This window comes from Scyliorhinus canicula, chromosome 1 (genome assembly GCF_902713615.1).
Source record: "Scyliorhinus canicula chromosome 1, sScyCan1.1, whole genome shotgun sequence".
NCBI lineage: Eukaryota > Metazoa > Chordata > Chondrichthyes > Carcharhiniformes > Scyliorhinidae > Scyliorhinus > Scyliorhinus canicula.
This window is the reverse complement of record NC_052146.1, coordinates 156,070,669-156,095,728: the sequence shown is the minus strand read 5'-3', so window position 1 is coordinate 156,095,728 and position 25,060 is coordinate 156,070,669. Positions and strand designations below refer to the sequence as shown.

At 44.4% G+C, this 25,060-nt stretch overlaps 1 protein-coding gene across 5 annotated transcripts in view; it reads left to right on the top strand.

Annotated features, from left to right (window-relative positions):
* LOC119968799 (thyroid hormone receptor-associated protein 3-like) overlaps nucleotides 1-25,060 on the top strand; it is a 149,067-nt gene that overhangs the window by 109,452 nt on the left and 14,555 nt on the right. For 3 of the 5 annotated variants that reach the window (XM_038801617.1, XM_038801595.1, XM_038801606.1), the window contains 4 exons: nucleotides 14,396-15,373; nucleotides 17,285-17,944; nucleotides 21,107-21,279; nucleotides 23,775-23,883. In XM_038801617.1, coding sequence (XP_038657545.1) covers nucleotides 14,396-15,373; nucleotides 17,285-17,944; nucleotides 21,107-21,279; nucleotides 23,775-23,883 — 1,920 coding nt within the window. Of the gene's footprint in view, nucleotides 1-8,240; nucleotides 8,375-14,395; nucleotides 15,374-17,284; nucleotides 17,945-21,106; nucleotides 21,280-23,774; nucleotides 23,884-25,060 lie in introns of those variants that run through there. The other 2 variants (XM_038801608.1, XM_038801607.1) reach the window with 2 other exon arrangements.

Sequence of the window (25,060 nt, the reverse complement as noted above, 5' to 3'; positions counted from 1 at the left end):
CCCTTATTGGCCTCGACTACCCTCCGCAGCTCCTCCCCCATCGAGGTGAGCTGATCGCTGTGCTGCGACATGGCCTCCTCCGCTCCCTCATCTTCTCGCCCTGTACCCTCACCTCAGCCGATGTCTTCGCCACAGCACTGCCTCCTCCACCAACAACTTCAAAGCCTGTGTAATTTCCTTCCTCAACACCTCCATATGCTTCGCAAATTGCTTCTCAAGCTCCAAAATCATCACCTCAGTCATCATCTCTCATATGAGTAGTGCGGCCCCACCCAGCAGCCCAGCCTCCGCCATCTTGTCAGCTCCCTGGCTGGCCCCCTCACTCGATGGTGAACACTCTCTCCCTCCCTTTTTCACGGCTGTTTTCCTTAAACCTTTTGACATTCTTTGCCTCCCTGATATCTTCTTACATCCAATCATTTGCAAATTGCCCTCGGACCGAACTTTAAAACTCCTAAAAACACACCTCAAGTAGGAGCCACCCAATATGCGGCTTCCCCTCTACATGCCGCCACCGGAGGTCTGACTGTTAGATAACTGTCATTTACTGGTCCCCTTTGGCATAAAATGCCTGACTAACACGTAACAGTGTCCCTAAAGGCAAATAATAACCTGCACCAGTCCTGTTCTCTACACTTTGGGTTGTTACCCCATGAGGAAAGTGTGCATTCTTCATCTCTAAATGGGTTTCTCAGTATTTTATATTGACACGTTGTCAGACATCCAGTATCTACTGTGTCTCATAGATTCATATAATCTAAGGTGCAGAAGGAGGTCATTCGGCCCATCGAGCCTGCACCGGCCCTTGGAAAGAGCACCCTACTTAATCCCACGCCTCCACCCTATTCCCGTAACCCAGTAACCCGACCTAACCTTTCAGACATGAAGGGGCAATTTGTCATGACTAGTCCACCTAACCTGCACATTTTTGGACTGTGGGAGGAAACAGGAGCACCCGGAGGTAACCCACGCAGACACTGTGCCACCACTCTCAGTAATGATGCTCTCAACTCTGAGCCAGGTTTGAGTTCCATGTGTATCATCTACAAAGTGCACTGCAGGAACTCACCACAGGTCCTTAGGAGCTTCCAAAACCACAACCGCTGCCATCTAGGACAAGAGCAGCAGATATCTGCAAACCCCACCACCTGGAGGTTCTCCAAGTCACTCACTGTTTCTTCACTGTCGCTAGGTCAAAATCCTGGAACTTCCTCCCTAACAGGTTTGCAATGATTCGAGAAGGCAACTCACTACCACCTTCTGAAGGGCAAATAGGGATGGGCAATAAATGCTGGCCTAACCAGCGACACCCAGATCCCATAAACGAACAAAAAAAATTAAAATTATCCTACAGCTGAGAGCTTGCTGTGTACAAATTGGTTGGCATGCTTCCTATATATTTTAATTGGCTATATATACTTTTGAATGTCCTGAGCTTTTGAAAGGTACAATATCGTTGCAACTACTTCATTATACGAGCTAGGAAAAAAAGCATCATCTTTATTTATGGTGTAGGCTGGGGGGAGTTGACTTTTAAGACCTGAGCCTGACTGGAGTTTGTTTAATCTTCAGTATTCTGTACAGAAGAGGTTCAATTTTACCAATTAAACTGAGAAGATATCTTAAACTGGGGGGGGGAGAGACGCTGGTGTAATGATATTACTTTTTAAGTATCCTAGAGGATCAAGCTAACACAGGACAAGGGTTCAGATCCCACCATGGCCACTGATGGAATTTTAATTCAATCAATAAATCTGGGATATAAAGTTAGTCTCCGTAATAGTAACTTGATAACAATCATCAAGGACCAGAGTGCTGTAAAGTAATACTGAAAATGACAGCGAATAGGAAAAACAAGCCCTAAAGAATAAACAGCATTTAAAAGAAACTATGTTAAGTGAGGCAACTTGACATGAGGGCTTGCACCACATAAAGTCCCAAAACTTTGAGTGATCTCAGAAAATCTGTTGATCTCGGTTGGCAGTCTGGGCAGGAATCATGAACAGGCTTTCCCTGTGGGCTACACATTAACTGTAGAGCTGGCAAGTTTCCAAACTTCAGTTAAATACAGGCATTCTCGCCTCACTCTTGAATTCAGTTAATTTGTCTATGTTTGGACCCCAGAGCTCCACAGAAGGAGCTGTCGCCTATGGTTGTGCTTCCTGCAGAACAGTGGCTACACTTGGAAACTCTGAAAGATTATGCATGAAAACCCTCGCCCTAGTATTCTGTGGTAGGGCCTGTTCAACATCATTGAGGCTATTAACATCTGGTGACTTGCTGTGAGCCCAAGGACTATGCAAAGAGTAAAGCAGAATTGTGTTCTTTCTTGTGTAATCATGTATACCCAGGAATCACTTGGGTTAAAATCAAGAGTTCAGCAAAATCACCTGAAGGTAGTCTGAAGAACATTCTCTACTCCACCACAGTGACGTTTTCTATTTCTCATACCAGTTGCCCGCTGATTTTTCTGATTGAGTTTACTGATTTAATGCAAGTTAGACACCATTGCACACAACTTTTCTATCCATTTTTGGGATATGGGCATCACTAGCAAGGTTAGCATTCTTTCCTGAAAGGGAAGGTCCTTTCCTGGATTCCTTGAGCGATTCTGAACTACAAGCAGTTTTATACAACTGTGTAGCTTGCTAGACTGTTTCAAAGGACAGTTAAAAGCCTACACAGTCTACTGGAGTCACCTCTAGACCAGACCTTGGCAAGGGAATGAGGTTTCACTTCCTAAAGGACATGAGTAACAATGAAACAGCTTCAGCGTCACTTCTACAGTAGTCCCCTGTTATACCGCGCTCCGCAATACCGCGGTTCGCGATATACCGCGGGGGGGGCTTATGGACCCCAACTGTCAGTTGTGTCAATTTCAGCGGCCGGCTGATTGTTTCAGTGAGAGAGCAGCTTCCCTCTCCGGCCGCTGAAATTGACACTGCCCGCTGCTCTCTCCCTCCAATCCAACTTTTAAGTTTTAATGTTTCTGATTGGAGGGAGAGAGCAGCCGGCAGTGTCAATTTCAGCGGCCGGCTCACTTTGATCCGGAGAGGGAAGCTGCTCTCTCACTGAAGCAATCAGCCGGGCGCTGAAATTGACATTGCCCGCTGCTCTCTCCCTCCAATCAGTACCCCAGCAGCCTCAGCCTGTACCTCAGCAGCCACAGCCTTGAAGCCCAGCAGCCACGGCCTGCACCCCAGCAGCCATGGCCTGTACCCCAGCAGCCACGGCCTGTACCCCAGCAGCCACAGCCTGAAGCCCAGCAGCCACGGCCTGTACCCCAGCAGCCACGGCCTGTACCCCAGCAGCCACAGCCTGAACCCCAGCAGCCACAACCTGCACCCCAGCAGCCACAGCCTGAACCCCAGCTACAGAGGGGAGGGGCGATGTGAGACCATGCTGGTCTTGCAGAGGCCCGTATGACCTCCTCCTGTGTTCTCTGCTCTCTCCCTCCAATCAGCCGGCAGTGTCAATTTCAGCGGCCGGCTCACTTTGATCCGGAGAGGGAAGCTGCTCTCTCACTGAAACAATCAGCCGGCCGCTGAAATTGACACTGCCGGCTGCTCTCTCCCTCCAATCAGAAACATTAAAACTTAAAAGTTGGATTGGAGGGAGTGAGCAGCCGGCAGTGTCAGTGAGAGAGCAGCTTCCCTCGCCGGCCGCTGAAATTGACACTGTTTTAATTAGATCCACAATGGGGGTTTTAAATTTATTTAAAAATCTATGCTAGCGCTTCCCATTGTGAGTCTACGGAGGTCTGACCTCTCCCCCCGCCCACCGTAGACTCTCAATGGGAAGCGCTAGCATAGATTTTAAAATAAATTTAAAACCCCCATCGTGGATATCCGCGGCTCGGTTGCAACGCGGGTGGCTGTCTTGGACCCCAACACCCGCGTTATAAAGGGGGACGACTGTACTAACATCAGTCTTTTATTTTTTGATTTTAAACTGAACTCAAAATCTTGAGTCCATGGCAGAATTTGATTATGAATGTAGGTATCTCGATTACTAATCCAGTAACGAAGACATTAAACCACGGAAAGTTTGTTGTGGTCATGTTCCCATGAGTATTGGCAAAACTCATTTCGTATGAGTAGTAGAGGCGACTTCCCCCTAATAATAATAATCGCTTATTGTCACAAGTAGGCTTCAATGAAGTTACTGTGAAACGCCCCTAGTCGCCACATTCCAGCGCCTGTTCGGGGAGGCCAGTACGGGAATTGAACCCGCGCTGTTGCCTTGTTCTGTATTACAAGCCAGCTATTTAGCTCGCTGTGCTAAACCAGCCCCTTACACTCCGTGCTGCCCCTGAAGACTGGTCTCACCAGTGAGAGATCAAAATATACATCCCGTAACTTTCCTGAAGGTGGTTCTTGAAGCTGGTAGCCAATTTCATGATCAGTGCTCTGGTACCTCACCCGACTGATCACACCTCAAATATCTAACTAGACCGAGCATCAGCAAAAGGTTCATCTTGTGGAGTTGTTGCACCAAATTCCCATCTTTTTCTCTATAATGTCCCTACGTACAGACTGATCGAGTTGCATCCAGATAGAGCTGAGACCAATGTCCTTGTGGGGGATTTCGCTAGTTTTGTGGGGCAAAGTATTTAAGATAGTGTGGCAGAGGGATGAAATACCAGGAGTGGGATCAAATAGGTCAAATTCAGATCAGGAAAATGGAGGTAGAACATTAGCTAGTGATGTAGAAGATGTAGTGGATAGACTTGGAATTCCAGGAGAAGCAAAGTTTAAAAAGTGTCCAGCAAGGGAAAATGGTGGGTTAAATTGTTCATACTTCAACGCAAGGAATATCACATTACAAACAAGATTGATGAGTTAAGGGCACAGGTCGACACATGGCAGCAAGATATCATTGCTATAAGGAAATTGAGCTAAAAGAGGGACAAAATTTACAGCTCAATATCCCTTTGTATAGAGTCTTTAGATACAATAGAGTGGGAGATAAAAAAGATGGGGAATAGCACTGATGGTTAAAGAATCAATTCCGGTTGTGAGAAGGGATTATATACTAAACAGGTCAACAAAGGAAGCTTTATGGGTTAAGCTTAGAAATTTAAAAAGGGACAGTCACCCCATTGGAATTATACTACAGACCCCCAAATAGTGAAAGAGAGAGAGAACAAATATGTAGACAAATTTCTGCCTGCAAGAACAAGAGGGCAATAATAGTAGATTTTAACTATGGAGAAAAATTCATGGTGTGTCCAAGAAAGTTTTTTCAACTTATTAGTGACAAACCCGACAAGAGGCGATGCAATTCTAGACCTAGTCTTGGGAACGAAGAGGGGCAATTGGGTGAAGTGACAGTTGGTAACCATATCGGGGATGGTCTTCACAACTCAGTTAGATTCGGTATCACCATGGAAAAGGACAGAGAAAAAGCAGGAGTAAAAGGCAAATTTTACAGAAATCAGAACGGACTTTGCTGAGGTGGACTGGCTAGGGGATAAATCTGTGGAAAACCAGTGGGAGGCACAAAAAACTAGATCATAAATGTACAGAGTAGACCAGTCCCCATCAAAAATATAAATGGTACTGCCAAATCTAGACCCCCCCCAAACCCGGTTGCCGAGAGGAATAGAGGGGAAGATCAAACTGACAAAGGAAGTGTACGATATCAAGCATTGCAGATAGCCTAGATGAGTACAGGAAGTGCAGGGACAAAGTCAATAAGGAAATCAAAGAGAAGCCATGAAAAAAGATTAGCAAGTAAAGTTATAGAAAACCCAAAGATGTTTTACCAATATATTAATGGTATAAAGTTAGTTAAGGAAAAAGTGGGACCTATCCGAGATGAAGAAGGGAACTCGTGTGTGGATGTAGAGGCTGTGGGAAGGGCTTTAAATGAATATTTTGTCTCCATGTTTATAAAGAAAATGGATGATGCAGATATAGTAGTCCAGGTGGAACACTTGAGATATTGGATGGGATAATCATAGAGAGAGGTTGGGATACTTAAAAGTTGTTAAGTCGCCCAGGGCCAGAAGAATTGTTTCCAAGGCCACTGAAGGAGGTCAGGGAGGAGATAACAGATGCTCTGAGGATGATTTTCCAATCCTCACGAGATATAGGGGCGGTACCAAAGGACTAGAGAAATGCAAATGTGGTTCTATAATTCTTTGGCATTTCCTTCGAAACCTTGCGTGGGTGGTGGACACATTAAGTAGAATCAATCCTGAGATATGGGGTTAACTGTCACATAGAAAGGCATGGACTAATCAGGAATAATCATCATGGATTTGTTAAAGGAAAGTCTTGCCTAACAAATTTGATTGAATTATTTGAGGAAGTGACCAGAAGGGTTGATGAAGAGAGTGCAGTGGATGTGTATATAGATTTTAGCAAGATGTTTGACAAGTCCAGCATGACAGATTGGTCAAAAAAGTAAACGCCCATAGGATACAGGGCAATGTGGGAAACTGGATAAAAAGTTGGCTTACTAACAGGAAACCAGGGTAACGGTCGATAGCTGCCCTTGCAATAGGAAAATTTCACAGGGCTCGATGTTGGGACCCTTACTGTTTGTGTTTAGGTTAATGAGTTGGGTACGAACATGGGGGTCACGATTGTGAGATTTGCAGTTGACACGAAGATTGGCCGAGTGGTGAAAAGTGTAGAGGATAGCTATCATATCCAAAATGATATAGATGGGTTAGTGGAGTAGGCAGTAAAGTGGCAGATGGAATTTACACAGAAGTGGGAGGTCAATAGGGTGTACACAATAAATGGGAATATACTAAGAGGGGTAGATGAAGTGAGAGATCCTGCTGTGCAAGTACACAAGTTCCTAAAGGCAGCAGTTCAAGTAAATAAGATTGTAAAGAAAGCACATCCTTCATTGGCAGAGGGAAAATAGCAAAGTAAGGATATAATGTTGGAATTGTATAAAACACTGGCAAGGGCACAACTAGAATATTGTGTACAGTTCTGTTCACCCCATTCCAGGAAGGATGTAATTGCTCTGGACAGAGTGCAGAAGAGGTTTACAAGAATGTTGCCGGTGCTAGACAAGTGTATCTACAAGGATAGATTGGGGTTATTTTCCTTCGAACAAAGAACGCTGAGGAATGACTTAATTGAGGTGTGCAAAATTGAGGGGGAGAGAGAAAGTGGGCAGAATAAAATTTCCCTTGATGGAGAATTCTAGAACCAGAGGACATAGATTCAAAGTAAGTGGCAGAAAGTGTTGAGGGGAAATGAGGATGAACTTTTTTTACACAGAGGGTAGCGGGAGCCTGAAATTTGCTGCCTGTGTTGGTGGTGGAGACAGAGATTTGAAACTATTTTTTAAAAGTACCTGGATCTTCACCTTAAATGCTGTAAGCTGCAGGGCTATTGACCGCGTGCAGGAAGGTGGGATTTGAAAAGGTACCTGGGTGTCCTTGGACTGGCATGGACAAGTTGGGCTGAATGGCCACCAGTGCTGTAACTTTTCTATGGTTCCACGTGTGCTTTCCAGTAGGGCTATTGAATAGCAATCATGCAAACAAACAGTAAAGTATAAGACTCACTGAGCTATTGAGTCTATGCTGTACTGCCACAGTGCAAGATCTGCACACTATGACCTCTCACTCCTACCCTTCCACCTCAGCAAAATAAAGGCAAAATAAAGCAAATATACTGTTCCAGTGTGGTGGGGAAAGCTTATGAAATTCCCTTTTGAGCGCAGAAGTTGGTTAAACAAATTCTGTTGGGAGATCACTATGAACTTGGATGGTAATTGGTGCTTCACTTAGCACCCGGGCTAAAATCGGTCAACTTCGCTCAGACTGCGGATTAGCACTGAAACCTATCTAGTTTGCCTGGACCAGTGCAAGTCAGACAGCGGCATTGACTGATCTTTGAATAGTGTTTTTTTTCATACATAACCTATGTATGGGCCTTAATTGTTATTGGTTCTATGCTTGTGGCTGGAAGATATTGGGGAACTGTTCCTAACCCTTGGACCTGACAGAAGCAAGCAATCCAGCAGAAAGCACCAAAGTGGCAAGTAGTTTAAGACTAATCCACTCACCGGCTACTAAACACTGGGTGGACCATCTGGGGATTGGTGCACAGAGAGCTAAATGAAACCAGTTCTTTGCTCAGTAAATGAAAGCTGTTGGCTGATCTACTCTGTGACTGTTGTTGGCAGAACTGGTGCCAGAAATAAAAACTTGAAAAAAATTCAGTCTCGAGCTGGCTTGTGTCCCAAACAGCCGGCCCCTTCCTGTGAGAGTTAAAGCTGAGGTGAGCTGTTCACTTGATACTGTTAAAATGGATTTAGCAGGCAGGCTGTAGCAGTGTCATTCCTCGCAATGTGGCTGATCACTGGGGCATACATTCCTCTAAATGAAAAGCTACGCCGGGTAAGCACTGCAAGTCGAAGTTCTCAATCTGGTTTTGTTTGTTCTTAAAATATAATTTATTTAGCTGAAGGGTTTTTCCCCGTTACTCTGGGGACAGGTTTGCCGAGCGGCTAGTTCAGCTGCTTACACAGTTCCTGTGGCAGCTTTTAACCTAACATTTTTGAAAAGTGTTTACAATGCTGGTAACCTTGATGCAACGTAGCACTGGAAGACTGTTTGTGAAATAAAAACCGGCTATTCGTTAGCTTATCTTTTTTTGTGAGTAACTTCAAAACTCTCTGAATGCTAGATCGAGGTTTTGTTGCTTTAAAAGGACATTCATGTTTTGAGTTTTGGAAGATCTCAAACTCGGTGCACTTTTTGTTCCTCGCTGATTGTTTTCATATTTAAGGGGCCGCAGCTGGGGGTGAGGCGAGAGAGAAACGCTCACTGTTAACTGTTTGTATGTTGAATGCTGGTGTGTGCAGCAGGAAGAGAAGAGTGAGGGAAGCCAGTTGCACCCCAAGTGGTTGTTGCTATGAGACACCTCTGATGGCTGACTGATGGTGTCGGAATTATGTTGAAGGAGGTCCAGAATCGCCTGCTCCTCTGCCCTCTCTCTCTCTAAATACTTTGCCTTCAAGCTACCATCAATGCAGCCCTGAGCCAGCCTTTGAGGATTGTAAGAGTGACTCTTGATCTGTACCTTTTGTCGACTCTGCCTCTTGCTCATGATATGCACAGCGTAAACTATTTTCAGGAGCCCGAGTTAAATCGACAGCACAGTGGAAACACACAACTCTAGGAACCGGCACAGTACTTAGTGGAATTGGAGGGGGTGGAGGGGGGAGAGGGGAGGGGAGAGGGGAGAGGGGAGAGGGGAGAGAGAGAGAGAGAGAGAGAGAGAACTATTTAGCAACAGTCTCAAAGCCCCAGTGATGTACATTAGCAGCTGCATAACCTTAGTCCGGTAAGCAAGAAGCTTTTTAAATGGATTATAACCACTGCCAATTTGAAAGGTTCCCATCTTTATTTTTTCTCTCGTAATTTACTTCTCTGTCGTTCTCCTTAATTATTTTTGGGAGTGTTATCTGTTACTGTGGGATTATCCCTTAAGCATCAGTCATGCTAATATTCCTCGCTGGCTTGACTTTCATGGTGGATCAATTACAGGGTCTCAGAGCTAAGCCTGGTCTTCTCGGTTGGGTGGGATGGGAGGGTTGCTCCTCCTGGATATCAGGAGCCGAAAACCTTGCTGACTTTCCTCCCTAATTGGGGTGCTTAAAAGTCTATTGACCTGGCTGAGAACTAACTGAGCACAGGCCAAGGAACTTAACCTGAAATACTTCTGATTTGTGTGGCTTAGCTGGTCACTCAGACTCTCGGATGCATTGCATAGGTGCTCTGTATTGTTGATCATGCGATGCAGTTACTCTCTTGCTCATTTCAGTTGGAGATTTGGAGCAATTTGAGGCCCAGAGCAGGCTAGTCCCGCAGTCAACAGCATTTTTTTTCTAATCTGGCCAACAAACTGACAGTTCTCACAGCTCTACTATGCCTGTGCTGTTGAAATCAGCTGACTAAACGTGAGAACTTCTGGGTGTGGATGGGGAATTAATCCTCTTTTACTCTGTCTGACAAAGTGTAGAGTCATTCATAGGAACATAGTACCAGGAGTAGGCTATTCAATCCCTTTAATCTACTCCTTATTGAATTGGATCATGGATGATCTGTACTTCAACCCCATTTTCCTGCCTTTGCTCCATATCCCCTGATAAGTGAGTAAGATGAGTGGTAAAGCGAAAAGTGCAGAGGATACTGGAAGTCTGCAGAGGGATTTGGATAGGTTAAGTGAATGGGCTCGGGTCTGGCAGATGGAATACAATGTTGACAAATGTGAGGTTATCCATTTTGATAGGAGTAACAGCAAACGGGATTATTATTTAAACGATAAAATATTAAAGCATGCCGCTGTTCAGAGAGACTTGGGTGTGCTAGTGCATGAGTCACAGAAGGTTGGTTTACAAGTGCAACAGGTGATTAAGAAGGCAAATGGAATTTTGTCCTTCATTGCTAGAGGGATGGAGTTTAAGACTAGGGAGGTTATGTTGCAATTGTATACGGTGTTGGTGCGGCCACACCTGGAGTAGTGTGTTCAGTTTTGGTCTCCTTACTTGAGAAAGGACGTACTGGCGCTGGAGGGTGTGCAGAGGAGATTCACTAGGTTAATCCCAGAGCTGAAGGGGTTGGATTATGAGGAGAGGTTGAGTAGACTGGGACTGTACTCGTTGGAATATAGAAGGATGAGGGGGGATCTTATAGAAACATTTAAAATTATGAAGGGAATAGATAGGATAGATGCGGGCAGGTTGTTTCCACTGGCGGGTGACAGCAGAACTAGGGGACATAGCCTCAAAATAAGGGGAAGTAGATTTAGGACTGAGTTTAGGAGGAACTTCTTCACCCAAAGGGTTGTGAATCTATGGAATTCCTTGCCCAGTGAAGCAGTTGAGGCGCCTTCATTACATGTTTTTAAGGTAAAGATAGATAGTTTTTTGAAGAATAAAGGGATTAAGGGTTATGGTGTTCGGGCCGGAAAGCGGAGCTGAGTCCACAAAAGATCAGCCATGATCTAATTGAATGACGGAGCAGGCTCGAGGGGCCAGATGGCCTACTCCTGCTCCTAGTTCTTATGTTCTTATGATAACCTTGCCTAACAAAAATCTATTGACCTCCATCTTGAAAGCTCAACTTAACTCCCAGCATCTGCAGTCTTTTTTAGAGAAGAGTTCCATTTCCACTACCCTTGTGTGAAAAGGTTCTCTCATTTTAAAATTGTGTTGCCTTGTCCTGCATTCCCCACCAGAAATAGTTTATCTGTATCTACCCAGTCGACTCCAGCGTAAAATGCTCAATCAGACCATCCCTTAGTTTTCTAAATTGAAGGTAGTGTGATGCACGTTTATGCATCAGAATATATAATACTTCAAGCTTGAGTATCATTTGCACTGTCTCTGTGCTTTTAATTAGTAGCAGTAATATTACCCATTGGGGTAATATCGGATTTTTTCAGAAGGGGCAGATTGTGTGTTATAGAAATTGTAATATTGCATGAAGCAGGTACTCAATTGGGTCCTTACCCTTTGTCTGAATGAAGTGTACAGTTTGGGGACACATTTCTGGAGACCAGTGGTGCCTGTGTTCTGCTGTGCTTTGAGGCCTTGTTTAATTTAAAGCATTTTTTGAGGCTGTTGTTTCTTTTTAAACACCCAGTGCCGAATTCAGCTCAACACTGGGCCCTGCTGGTGATGAAGTGCCTCACTGACAAAATGTCAAATCAAGTTTCCAGCTGAATCTTGTCTATTGCCTTGTTGGTTGCTCTGTATTTTAACACTTGGCAGAATCTTCAGAGAAATCTGCAGGAACTACAAGTATCTGATGATTTTATTAACTGGATCTGTTGTAGCTCAGTATGTGGATGCATTTCAATGCCAACTATTCTGCTCACTTGCCACCTTGCTGATCCTCTTCACAAAACCGGTAAAGAAGGAAACTTGTATGTAAACTAGAACAACTGAAAATGTTGAAGCACAAGGCAGGTAATCTCAAATTTTGATGAAATGCACGCAGAACATCAAAATGTACTCTTCGTTCAGGGCTGACTGGAAGTCTTTTTTTAACACTTTCCCTCTTTTATTTCAGAGTTTGTAGTTTTTAAAAAAAAACATACATCAAACTGCAGCATCTTGAATAGGTCACGTGTTTAACACAAAACAAAAGCTTGACCATAATTGGCTAGCACTGTGATTGCCTCCCCATAGAATCTTACAGCACCAAAGGTAGCCACTCAGCCCATCATACTGTGCTGGAACTTTGAAAGATTTATCCCACTGTTCAGCTCTTTCTCATAGCCATGCACGTTTTTCTTTTTCAAATATATATCTAGTCCTTGTTGGAAGTTACAATTTAAGCTGGTTCTAATTATACTTGCATCCAGTGCATTCCAGATCCTAACTCTCTGCATTTAAAGAAAAAATTTGATCACTCCCAGGATTCTTTTGGCAATTATCTTGTATTTGTGTGTCCCTCTGTTTACTGACCTGCCAGTGGGTAGCATTTTCTTCATATCGACAATATCGATACCCCTCAATTTCTCACCATCTCTATTAAATCCCATTGTGATCTCCCACTTGGCAAAATTCCCAGGTTGTTAGTTGATGGTAGTTATTGCAGAAGGCTTGGAACTTGATTGCCAGTCTCACGATTGACGATCGCTTGCTTAGGGAGGGTTGGCATCATTAATCTGTATTGACAATACCCTTACCAGCAGAGGCTCCATATGTGGATGTTCCCTGAAGTTATAAGGAAAGTAGGGAATTCCCAGGAGAAGTCAGCAAGAAAGATATTTCATTTGCTCTAACATCTTTCACAACCTCAGGGCATCCCAAAGCGCTGTTCATCCAATGACATGTTTTTTGAAGTGCAGTCAGTGTTGAAGGAAACAAGGCAGCCATTTTGCACAAGCAAGCTCCCACGAACAGCAATGTAATATAGACTAGTTAATTGAGGGATAGATATCAGCCAAGCCACCAGGGAGAATTTCTCATCTCCCTTTGAAATCATGCCATTAGATCCATATGTTTAGCAACAGAGGCTGTTTAGCACAGGGCTAAATCGCTGGCTTTGCAAGCAGGCCAGCAGCACGGTTCGATTCCCGTAACAGCCTCCCCGAACAGGTGCCGGAATGTGGCGACTAGGGGCTTTTCACAGTAACTTCATTGAATCCTACTCGTGACAAGCGATTTTCACTTTCACTTTCATATGTCCATCTAAGGGGACAGGTTGCGCCTTACCTTCTTTCATCAAAAGACAGCACCTCTGGCAGAACAGCATTTCTGATTAAACTGGTGTAGCATCCTTGATTCTGTGCACAAATCTCTGGTGTGGAATGTGGCTTGAATCCAGAACTTCTGACACTTAGGTGAGAGGGCTACCACTGAGCCAGACCTAGAAAGTAAAGGAATAACCCTGCCGTTTTGACCTCTTGTCCTATTGAGTGCAAATGCATCAGAAAAGGAGGATGCAGATACATTGTCGGTTTACTGTAGAGCACAGTGTAGTAAGGATCCATGCTACTGTGCATTATTGTTCAGTAATAGTAAAGTTCTGTCAGGTGCACTGCATCAATAAGCCAGTTAGTGGCGCGGCTCTTATCTTCAACACTGAGGTATTGCAGCCAGTTGATGGCCATCGTGTTGAAGTAACTCCCCAGTGACCCTTTTTGCATGAACACACACGGTCACAAGCCATGCTGATGGGAGCACCAGGTTGTGGGGTGCATAGTTTTGTTTTTGGAATGATGTGAGAAGTAGAGTGAAATCCAATGAGAATAACCAGCCCATTCGTCGTATAATAAATATTAAAGACTATTTATTAAATTAAAGAAAAGATAAATATACACGAACAGAACTACAATACTCTAGGACTATTAAGTATATGAATCCCTAAACACACACAGTTTAGATGGAATGTACCCCATGTTCCAAACTATATCTACGATCCCTGAACTCCTTAAGACTACCTTTCCCAAACAACATCCACATTTTTTTTTTAAATACCCGTGTGGAGCAGTACCGAACGTTGCCTCCTGCAACCCGACAACATCTCTGCATTCCGCCAAGTTTGGCCAATGTATCTCTACTTTTTCCTCATTGGTGGCAGTGTCTTTAGTGGTGCAGGCCCTAAACTCTGGAATTTCACCCCTAAACATGTTCCCAACGCACCAAGCCCCTCCACCAACCTTTCCTAATCACTCCATAAAAGCTAGTACTTTGCTTCCTGGCGCTCTTTTGGATATTTGGCTTTGAGGCGCTTTACTACAAGTGCTATGAGATGCAAGGTGTTACTACACTAGACATCTGTAATGTGATAAATGAAGGGCTGTGATAAAAAGTGCATCCAACAATTCAAAAAAACTTTGATTAACATATTTTAACCTATCATGACGTGATTTTAAGTTTTGTTTCTGTTCTTGCTTTTCAGCCCCAGGTCTCGTTCCAGGTCCTATTCTCCGACGCATAACCGGGAACGGAACTACCCACGGGAGTACCAGCCCAGGGAGTTTCGCGGACATCGGGGCTACAGACGGCCCTTTATCCAGCGCCGAGGGCGAGGCTATTACCCAAGGGGTAACTGGAATAACCGTGGGGGTTATGGCAACTACGGCAATTACAACCATTACGGCAATTATCGGCCGAACTGGCACAACTACCGTTCGACTTACAGCCCACGACGTGGCCGCTCCCGCTCGCGCTCACCTAAGAGGCGGTCAGCATCGCCAAGGTCCAGGAGCCGCTCCAGATACACTGACAAGTCATCATCCAGCAGGTCAGGAAGGTCATCATCTTCCAGGTCTCGTTCCTCGCCTCATCGCAGCCGCTCAGCCTCCCCTAAGCGACGAAGCAAGAAGACCAAATCATCCCAGAAAGAGGCAGCTGCCTCTAAGCCCCCCACCCAGGAAACAGAAGACCAGCAGAAACGGGCACCCCAGGATGAGCAGGGTGGCAACGGTGGTGAGGCCCTTGCCGGCCTGGCCCCCAAACGCAGTGATTCGTGGAAAGGCCTGACTGCCTACGACACCAGCCCCAAGCATCCCAGCCCGGCTCCACGTTCTACCGTGGTGCTGAAGACCAGTCCGGCATTGCATTCCAGCCCAAGTCAGCAGAGCCCCTCGCTGTCAGGCACCGCCCGTCACACTTCACCTCATGGGAGCCCTGCGCAGATGAGCCCCCAGAGCCGCAGCCCAAACAGACCGAATGCCTCTCACCAGAGCCCCCCATCGCTCAGCTCTACAATTCGCAGCGTGCCGCGTCAAGCCCCAGCCAACCACAGCCCACCGTTGGTGGGTCTGGCACAGGGCAATGCACAGAAAGAGGAAACGCGGCCAGGAATGTCAACCTTGTTTGCAGACCAGCCAGTCCCAACTATCTCTTCATATCTAAAGAGGTATGTTCCAAGAAGGTCAGTATTGAATTCTTGATCTCTCTCTCGTTCTTTGTTTACTCGGAAGTAAAGACCTGTGTGAACGGCTTTGTTTCAAAAGTTGTCAGGAATTCCAGACTGCCAATGGAACCAAGTGGCGGATATACTGGATATTCCAAAGGTGAGACTTTCAGACTGTCACGGGCATCATTTACAGATTACACATGTGATATATCCTCCCACGCACCAACGCAGTCCAGCTAACTAGTTCTTAGTTCTATACGGATTAATGCCCTAAAAGTTCATCATTAAAGCTTGAAAGCTTAATTCTGGGTCAGAATTGGGTGATTTGAATTTGAACAGATGTTGATGAGCCATGTGTCTCATCCTCCAATTGGAACATCCTGAATTGCAGTTTAATTTGGGACCTTTTTTTTCTTCTCAGTTCTTTACACTGCTCGCTTGACACGGGCTTTTCAAACAGGCTGTTTCTTCTATCTCTCTCTTCCGTGCAGTGCAACTTAAATTTGAACTTTCCGTGCATGTAGCAGGGATGGGTGGGTGGCTAGGTAAAGGAACGCTCCAGAATCATACTAATTTAATGACCTTAAATAAAATTTTAAAATATGGCTGCACGCTCTTATTGCATGTCACCCTCTACAACATGAGCTGAAGTCAAACTGCCCGTCTGAGCGAGACGGAGTGAGGAAGCCAAACATAGAGGTTCCACATTTTCCCCCCTTACAGGGACAACTATTAGAGTTGCCACCTTCAGCACCTTGGTTGTGTGCTTGTCCTTTATGCTCCATACATCAGGTGGATAAAGAATATTTTTGTACACAACTATTGCATGTGGAGCTCTTTACCCACTTGCCTTTCTCCTTGGACTCTTAATCCCAGCTGTGTCATTATGGAGAGGCATCAAGGGCTCCCTGGATGTTCTGACTAGTGATTTTAAGTCTCGTGAAGACCTTTTTAAAAAAAATACAAATGTGTTTGTATGCAGACCAGCATGTTTGATGAGACTTGTCTGGAATGCTCATCGGTGACCGTTCCTTCTAGCATGTTTGATTAGAATTTCCTCCAAGTTGGGAACTTTCTCAAAAGTTTTTGCTCCACTGCAAAATATGCAATGTTTAATGGAGGATTTTGGCCCTCCATGTTACTTCCCTATTTCCTTCTGCAGAAACTGTTTATAAAAAAAAGGAGCTTTGCAGCTGTGTTAAAAGAGTGGGAATGGTATATGGAGAGATCTTTGTGACATTCCAATAAGTTCACAACATTAGTGGTGCTAATCTGTTACCTTGTAAGTCCTCTTTTGTTGCCCAATGAGTAGCATTTATGGTGGCACATGCTTCACTGTGGCACCTCTTAGAACCCAATGTTGGATTTCTTAGTGTTGAACGTGGGCAATCTGACTTAAAGTAAGCCTCATTGCACAGTTTTCCAGTTTAGCTTAAGACTTCAAAACCGTGGAACTCTTTACTTCATTCAATCTTTCCTCTTTCCTATTATTCCTTCATCCCTTTTCAAACCGAAGTTTTCCTTGTCCTAATCACCACAATATTTTCCTTGCTTTCCAAATTTGAACCTCGAGGTCTTGCAATTTGGGCTTCTGGCCTTCATAAGTTTCTTGATCGCACCTGTGTGGACTTCCCATTTGAGTCCTAGCTTCAGCCTTGGGTAGAAACAAGACCTTTGAGATGGACCCTTCTGTAAGATCTTGTTCGTTTAAGCACAGACCCCTGATTGTGTAATGCGTTGCATTTCTTTCTTTTTTTGTGTGTGTTTCTGTTTTTTGTTGAATCACAGGTTTGCAGAGGAGCAGAAAGCTAAAGTGTTAATGCAGGATAGGGTGAATGGAAGAGAAAAGGAGCAGAAAGGAACAGATTTAGAAAAAGAGCAAGGGAGAGAACAGGCCAGTGCTTACGATAGGCTTTCTGCTTACAGTGTGGTGAAAACGGAGTTCCATGTGAAAAACGTCCCAGAGAAAGGCAGTCGTAGCAGCCAATCCCCGAAACTATTCAAGGGCGGAGTTGCCGAGGAGTTTGAAAAAATCTCAAAAGCAGAGATGCGCCACAAATTTGGCTACGATGAAGAAGAGGTGGAGGAGCATGACAAGGACTACGCAGCCAAGAACCAAAAGGAATACGGATATGAGGATGAGCTCAAGTACAGGAGCAAATTAATCGCAAGTAAAACTCAGGAGAGGTATGATCAGGAGGATGAGGAGGAGGAAGATGACGATGACCATGATAGGCCACGCAAAAGGGAAGAGATCAATTTCTTTAAGCACATCACCATCTCCAAGGAGAAGTTTAGAGAGGTGGAGGAGGATGAATTAATGCCCGAGAGATTTAAAAAAGAGGAGCGATTTCAATCAAAGAAAGCAGACGGTAGCAGATACCGAGAGGTGTCACCTGTGAAAGCATCAAAGTATAAGGCAGGCCGAGCAGAAAGCCCTCCTCCCCCGAGAAAAAGCTCTGATGGCAAAGAGCAGGAAGGTGTAACTGCTCAAGATGAAAACGCCCCTGTGCTCAAGCCAGCTCATCGTCCAACAGAGGTTACGTTGAAAATGGATTCCTTGCAGTTTGGCGATGACACGCTTGGGTAAGAATTGGATTGAGTGCTTTGTGTTCGTTTTGTCAAGGGTTAGGCTGCCCAGTCGTCCCATGGCTGATTCTCTAGCAAAATCAGATAAATTTCACATCTTTCTCCCCTTCCAAAACAGTGAAGGGAGTTAGACAATCAGAGGCACTCTGTGTTTAGGTAGGGCTGAGGCTGTATGTTGTCAACTGTTGGTTAATTCAGCAAGATGTCACTATGGCTTTTTAAGAGCATGTGGCTCTGTCACCTCCTGGGCCCTTGTCAAAACTTTCCAAGTGCTTTTACTGTTGCGAAGAGGTAGGGACAGCCTGGTTTTAATGTTCCCTTCAGCTGACAAGAGGCACATAGCAGTAACCCTGTTATTTCTCTCTGCTGCAAGGCAGCTAAGATCAGTAACTTAAACCATAGAATCCCTGCAGTGCAGAAGGAGGCTATTCGGCCCGTCGGGTCTGCACTGATCCTCTGAAAGAGCACCCTGCTTAGGCCCACACCCCTGCCCTATCCCCTTAACCCTACCTAACCTGCACATCTTTGGACACTAAGGGGCAATTTTAGCATGGCCAATCCACCTCGCCTGCTCATCTTTGGGAGGAAACTGGAGCACCTGGAGGAAACCCACGCAGACATGGGGAGAAAGTGCAAACTCCACACAGACAGTAACCCGAGGCTGGAATTGAACCCTGACCTTGGAGCTGTGAGGCAGCAGTGCTAACCACTGTGGCACCGTGCTGCTTGATAAGGAATGGAAGCTATGGTGTTGTCTCTGCGATGTAGCCCATTTGTGCATCACTGCGATGTCCTTATTAGGACTTCATTCAGAAAGGGCACTGTGTTGGCGCTCCAGTCTAATATCTATTCTTGTCCCACCCCCTTTATACTATTTGAAGGCACTCTTTTCACCCCCTCCCCCCACCACTTCTCTAACCTGCACTGCCTCCGTCAGAGACTTATCCAGTTAAGCTGCCAAACTCTTGTCTCAACGGTGTCCAGCCAGTCAGCCTAGTGATGCAGTAATCTGCCCGCTCATTTTATTGGACACTACTCCGTGTTATCAGTTATAAAGTCTTCAATTTGCAACTGCCACACGGTGTCTTTGCAGAGATGACAAACTCCCCTTGTGGGAAACGATCATTGTGATACATCCTGGTACAAAATGACTCAACCTCAGCAATGTGGCATCATCCTCATGAAGTTGTTTCCTTAATGTAGAGATGACATCAAATACTGATATTTTGTGGCAATACAAAGAAAATTACATCACAGGAACAGGCCCTTCGGCCCTCCCAGCCTGCGCCAATCCAGATCCTTTAAACCTGTCGCCTATTTTCCAAGGATCTACTTCCCTCTGTTTACCGCCCGTTCATATATCTGTCTAGATGCATCTTAAATGATGCTATCGTGCCTGCCTCTACCACCTCTGCTGGCAAAGCATTCCAGGCACCCACCACCCTCTGTGTAAAAAAACTTTCCACGTACATCTCCCTTAAACTTTCCCCCTCTCACCTTGAAATCGTGACCCCTTATAATTGACACCCCACTCTTGGAAAAAGCTATCAGGTCCCCCCTCAACCTCCGTCTTTCTAGCGAAAACAATCCTAATCTACTCAACCTTTCTTCATAACAAGCACCCTCCAGACCAGGCAACATCCTGGTGAACCTCCTCTGCATCCTCTCTAAAGCATCCACATCCTTCTGGTAATGTGGTGACCAGAACTGCAAGCAGTATTCCAAATGTGGCCTAACCAAAGTCCTATACAACTGTAACATGACCTGCCGACGCTTGTACTCAATACCCCGTCCGATGAAGGCAAGCATGCTGTATGCCTTCTTGACCGCTCTTATCGACCTGTGTTGCCACCTTCAGGGTACAATGGACCTGAACTCCCAGATCTCTCTGTACATCAATTTTCCCCAGGACTCTTCCATTGACCGTATAGTCCGCTCTTGAATTAGATCTTCCAAAATGCATCACCTCGCATTTGCCTGGATTGAACTCCATCTGCCATTTCTCTGCCCAACTCTCCAGTCTATCTATATTTTGCTGTATTCTCTGACAGTCCTCCTCGCTATCTGCAACTCTATCAATCTTAGTATCATCTGCAAACTTGCTAATCAGACCACCTATACCTTCGTCCAGGTCATTTATGTAGATCACAAACAACAGTGGTCCGAGCACAGATCCCTGTGGAACACCATTAGCCACCGTTCTCCATTTCGAGACACTCCCTTCCGCCACTACTCTGTCTCCTGTTGCCCAGCCAGTTCTTTATCCATGTAGCTAGTACACCCTGAACCCCATACGACTTCACTTTTTCCATCAACCTGCCATGGGAAACTTTATCAAACGCCTTACTGAAGTCCATGTATATGACATCTACAGCCTTTCCCTCATCAATTAACTTTGTCACTTCCTCAAAGAATTCTATTAGGTTTATAAGACATGACCTTCCCTGCACAAAACCATGCTGCCTATCACTGAGAAGTCTATTTTCTTCCAAATGTGAATAGATCCTATCCCTCAGTATCTTCTCCAACAGTTTGTCTACCACTGACGTCAAACTCACAGGTCTATAATTCCCTGGATTATACCTGTATGATCCTTAAATCACTCTAATCTCAGCCCTTTGTAATTTGCAGTTGATATTTATGTAATATAATTCTTTAAATGCAAGATGTTGGCCATACCACATGCCAATTTATCACTTCGAAAAATTTTTCGAAACATGTTCCTGCTTGAGTTTGGCGACGAATGATGTGCCTTACAGTTCTTATCTAATTGCTGCACTTCATGTGGCAATCCTAGCGGCGAGCATTTCTTTTTAGATTTGGAGGCACCTCATCAAAACATGTTCACTCATACATGCACTCTTCAGCAAAGGTCACTGGGCACTTTTTAAATTTGTTTCTTGCCTCTGCAGAATTAGCTGAAAACTAGAAATGCAAATTGTCAAATATATCAATATTGGCACTCGTGTAAATGTGACCAAAGCAACTGGCCTGTCTTTGTGTCACTGATGCTGTACAGTGGTGAGCAGATTATCACAAAGAACTAGGATGGATGTGATGAGTGAGCGACTAGCAATATTGATGTCTGTAATGGACATTGCTTATTGTTGCTTTCGAGTGGCCATCTTTCATGAGGAGCTCTTTGTGTTGTCTTTCTAGCTCTACCAACGTCCTGACGCATGAGCGGCGCCTCTGTCGTGACCTTGTTCACAAACCCAAAAAAGATCAGGAGTTCCGTTCCATCTTCCAGCATATTCAGATGGCCCAGTCTCGTCGCAGTCCTTCAGAGCTATTTGCTCAGCACATTGTGACTCTGGTTCACCATGTGAAAGGTAAGATAACAATTACTGCTTGATTTTTATTGTTAGAAAGTTGTTCCACCTTGCGGTGAGATATGTGTTGAACTTGGTTTTTAATCTATCCTTTTGGCTTGGGTATCCTTGTACCATTAGTAACGCTATACCCAATTGCGAACAGAGCACCTTATGTTGGTGCATTCCTGTATCTTGAAGGCTGGTAAAGTAAATCTGTTCATCATATTTCTTGGCCACTCATTGCAATGGCAGTTTTGTATTGGTCTCGCAATAGAATTTGGATGATCAGTCACCTAGGACATGGTCAAAAATAAGTGATGTTCTTTTAACCTTGCCGGTCGTGGAAACCACTTGTACAACTTCCCAGCACCTCAATTTGCAACTAGCTTTCATGAATGTTATGCCTGAATCAGGTATCGTTATTTGTTTGTTTGTTTATCTCATGGTATAGAGTAACCCGCGGGCACTGATTGTACTATAAATTGGAAATAAAGACGAGTGAATCTGATTTGCATATTACGTGGACTTTACATCACAGAAAGATGAGTTCAGTCCAACTAGTCGACACCGGTGTTTATGCCCCACATGTGTCACCACCTGCCCTATTTTGTCCATCCCTCTTTGTATAACTTCCCATTCCTTCCTCCTTTACCTAGCTTCCCCTTAAATGCATCTATGATATTTGCCTCAAACACTCGTTGCGGTAGTGATTTATTATGCAGAATCTAATGAATTATACCCTTCAACTTCAGTATCTTTGAAACCATCTCTTCTGTTGATTCCTATTTATTAGAATCCCTGTGCACTCTTCCCCATTAAGTATCATTTTTGATTTAGCCGTAATGTGTTCAGCATTCTCTAGTTTTTTTATTGTTCAGCAACTGAACATCCAGCCAGTGTGCTGCCAAATGCTAACAATGGTGTAAACATTCAGCAAGTCAGGCCGCATGTATAAAGAAATTTTGAAGTTTCAAACGCAGTCGTCCATCCAAATAGTTCTGTGTCTGAAATGGGCAGCTTTGTTTCTTTACAGAAGCTGCCTGACTTACTGGATGTTCCTAGCCGTCTGCGTTCATTTCACATTTCTAACACCGGCATTGTTTTTTGTAGGAGGGAGGGGGGGTTGCCACAAAGGATATTGGCAGGGTACAGAAATCTTGATTGCTACAGTTAAAATGCCTCTTGATGTTTTTCCTGCTGTTTGTATACAGATGTCACTGAATGGTGATGTGTGATATCAGCTTAAACCAACTAGTGATTTTTTTTTTTCTGGAACTTAATTCACTTTGGAGCTTTGCAGGACATTCCCTGAGGACTGGTTTGGGTTTACATGGAATCTAAGATAAAATGGTACAGGTACATTTACAGTGATGATTCTCTGCTGACCGAAGGCTCCAACCAGTACAGCTAAGTTGTGACTGATAACTACCAAAGAGTTACATTTTTAAAGGAACTTCACATCCTCAATCGCCTAGGTGAGGTTGATGGACATTCTCACAGTTGATGGACCCCAAATTAATAGCATAATGTTTTGTAGGTTCACTAATGCTAAATATTGATCTTCAAGGATATCTGATGTATGGCTCACTTGGTTCTGAATGGACAATTTCTCCCTTCATGCCACAGCCAATTAGTAGAAGTTGCTCTTTGTGGGAATGTTTAATGGCACCGTCACGCTCTATTCTGCTTTGTGATAGACCGACACTTCTACATCTGGTCAGTCTTTGTCCAGACCGTTGGAAGCAAAAGTAACTGAAGACTGATGGGGGCTTGGGCCCATCAAAGTGGTTGAAAGAGTAACCTTGGGAAAAAGAAATGACAAGAAATTGTATGAATAAATGATTCCTTTTAAAATAAAATTGGAACTGGAGGAAACTGAAAAAGAGGAGGGTGGAAATTTTGAGAAAAGATAGAGCAGGAAAGAGGTGATATGAACTATTCCTTTTAATGGTAGCCTTGTGTGTACAGAGAGGGCCAAATCGCTAATAATTGCACCAGTGGATGTGAACATCTAACCAACATTGTTTTAATTTTTTTCTTGTAAACATACCATGTGAATGTAAAGTGATTTGTTTTTAAGGCATTAGGCTGTCCTGTCCCACTGGGGGAATGAACATAGTAACTGCTCAAGAAAACTGGTTCCCTTTTGCACTCGAGCTGCAATACAAAGGTGATGTGTAGGAGCAGCTTAGAAATGAAGGATTTCTCTACTCCACCACCCTGAGCTTGGGTAAATTGTCACAATGGTGAGGCTGAAGTTACAGGGTTTAATCTGTGTCTCTCATGCTATTTGTCCACCCCATAAACAACAAATTTGAGCGTTTATGGAAATTGTCAGAGTTGATGTTCAATTGGATGTTGGTATGTACGTGTGGGACATGCATTCAGCAACTAGTTTTGTTTATCTCAAGTGTGTACTTTTTAATTACCATAGAATCTAATTTCTGTGAAAGATGGTGTCCTTCTCTTTAACAATTCTCTAAGCGGGCTGTATTTTTCTCTGGCACCAACAGAGCATTATTTCAAGTCAGCCGGAGTAACATTAAACGAACGCTTTACAATGTACCAAAGGAGAACAGCTGAGCAGGAGGTGCCCAGGCAGAAGAGCCCAGAGATTCATAGGTATCAGACTTTCCTTTTTGTTTTTGCCAGAGGGGGGGGGGGGGGGGGGGGGGGGTTAGTAAGTTTCAGTAGCAGTAAGTCGAGGCTACCCATCGAGAGATTTGCCAGTTCAAATCCCGATTATCAATTCTTGACAATTACTGATCTCTACTATCCTGCACTGAACAACGGTGCAATGAAACTTCAGCCTGTTGTGTGGCTGTTTGATTTTGGCCTTCTTTAAAAAAAAATGTTTTTAATTCTGCAGCGAGGTTTGTTTTCTTGGTTTCTCTCAGCACTGTTTTGTAGTTAAGTCGCTGAAAGGCATTTGGGAGTAGAGTCTACATAAATTCTCTTCCATGCCCATGTGCCACACCGCTCTGGTCAGCTGCTGTATATTGCTTCCATCTTTGTACTGAATTCTGATCTTGTGTTGGAATTGCCTGCTGCCACATCGGTGCCAGCCTTGTCTCAGTGGGTAGCACGCTCACCTCAGTGTTGAAAGTTTTGGGTTCAGTCCCGCTCCAGAGACTCGAGCACAAAATCTAGGCTGTCATTCCTATGTGATACTGAGCGAGTGCTGCACAGTCTGAGCGCTTGCCTTCCAGATGGGGTGTTACTCTGAGACCACCATATGCCCTTTTGACTGGTTGCAGATGATCCCACAGCACAGCAAGGGAGTTTTCCTGTGTAATGTTAATCCCTCAAACAGCATCACCAAATATAATGGGGTGATTTATCTCATTTGTTTGTGGAAGTTTGCTTTGCATGAATTGGCTGGTGTGATCACTTACATTACAACCATTTCAAAAGTACTGTTGGCTGTGATATGCTTTAAATGCACACGGTCATCAAGTGCAGTGTCCACCATTTTCCAGATGAGTTCCCAGACTCAGCCTGGTTTTCTCGTGGATGGCACCAAGAGGCGTTGAGGGGGGCATATGTGGTTTAGTATAAAAATGCATTCGCAGTAGCCTAAGAACAAGATTTTGCCTGCTCTGCTCTCTGTGGCGGTATGGCATGGGAGAGTGGAAAGTGTAAACTAAAAAGGAGAGATTAAGGGAAAAGTTCTATTTATAAAGCATAGCTTCTGCACTTACTGTTTTGCCTGAACAAGTGTAATTTGCTTTCGCTAAGTAAAAAGCGATGAGAATGTGAGTGACTCACCAGTTTGTCCTTTCACTCCTGGGATTGAATT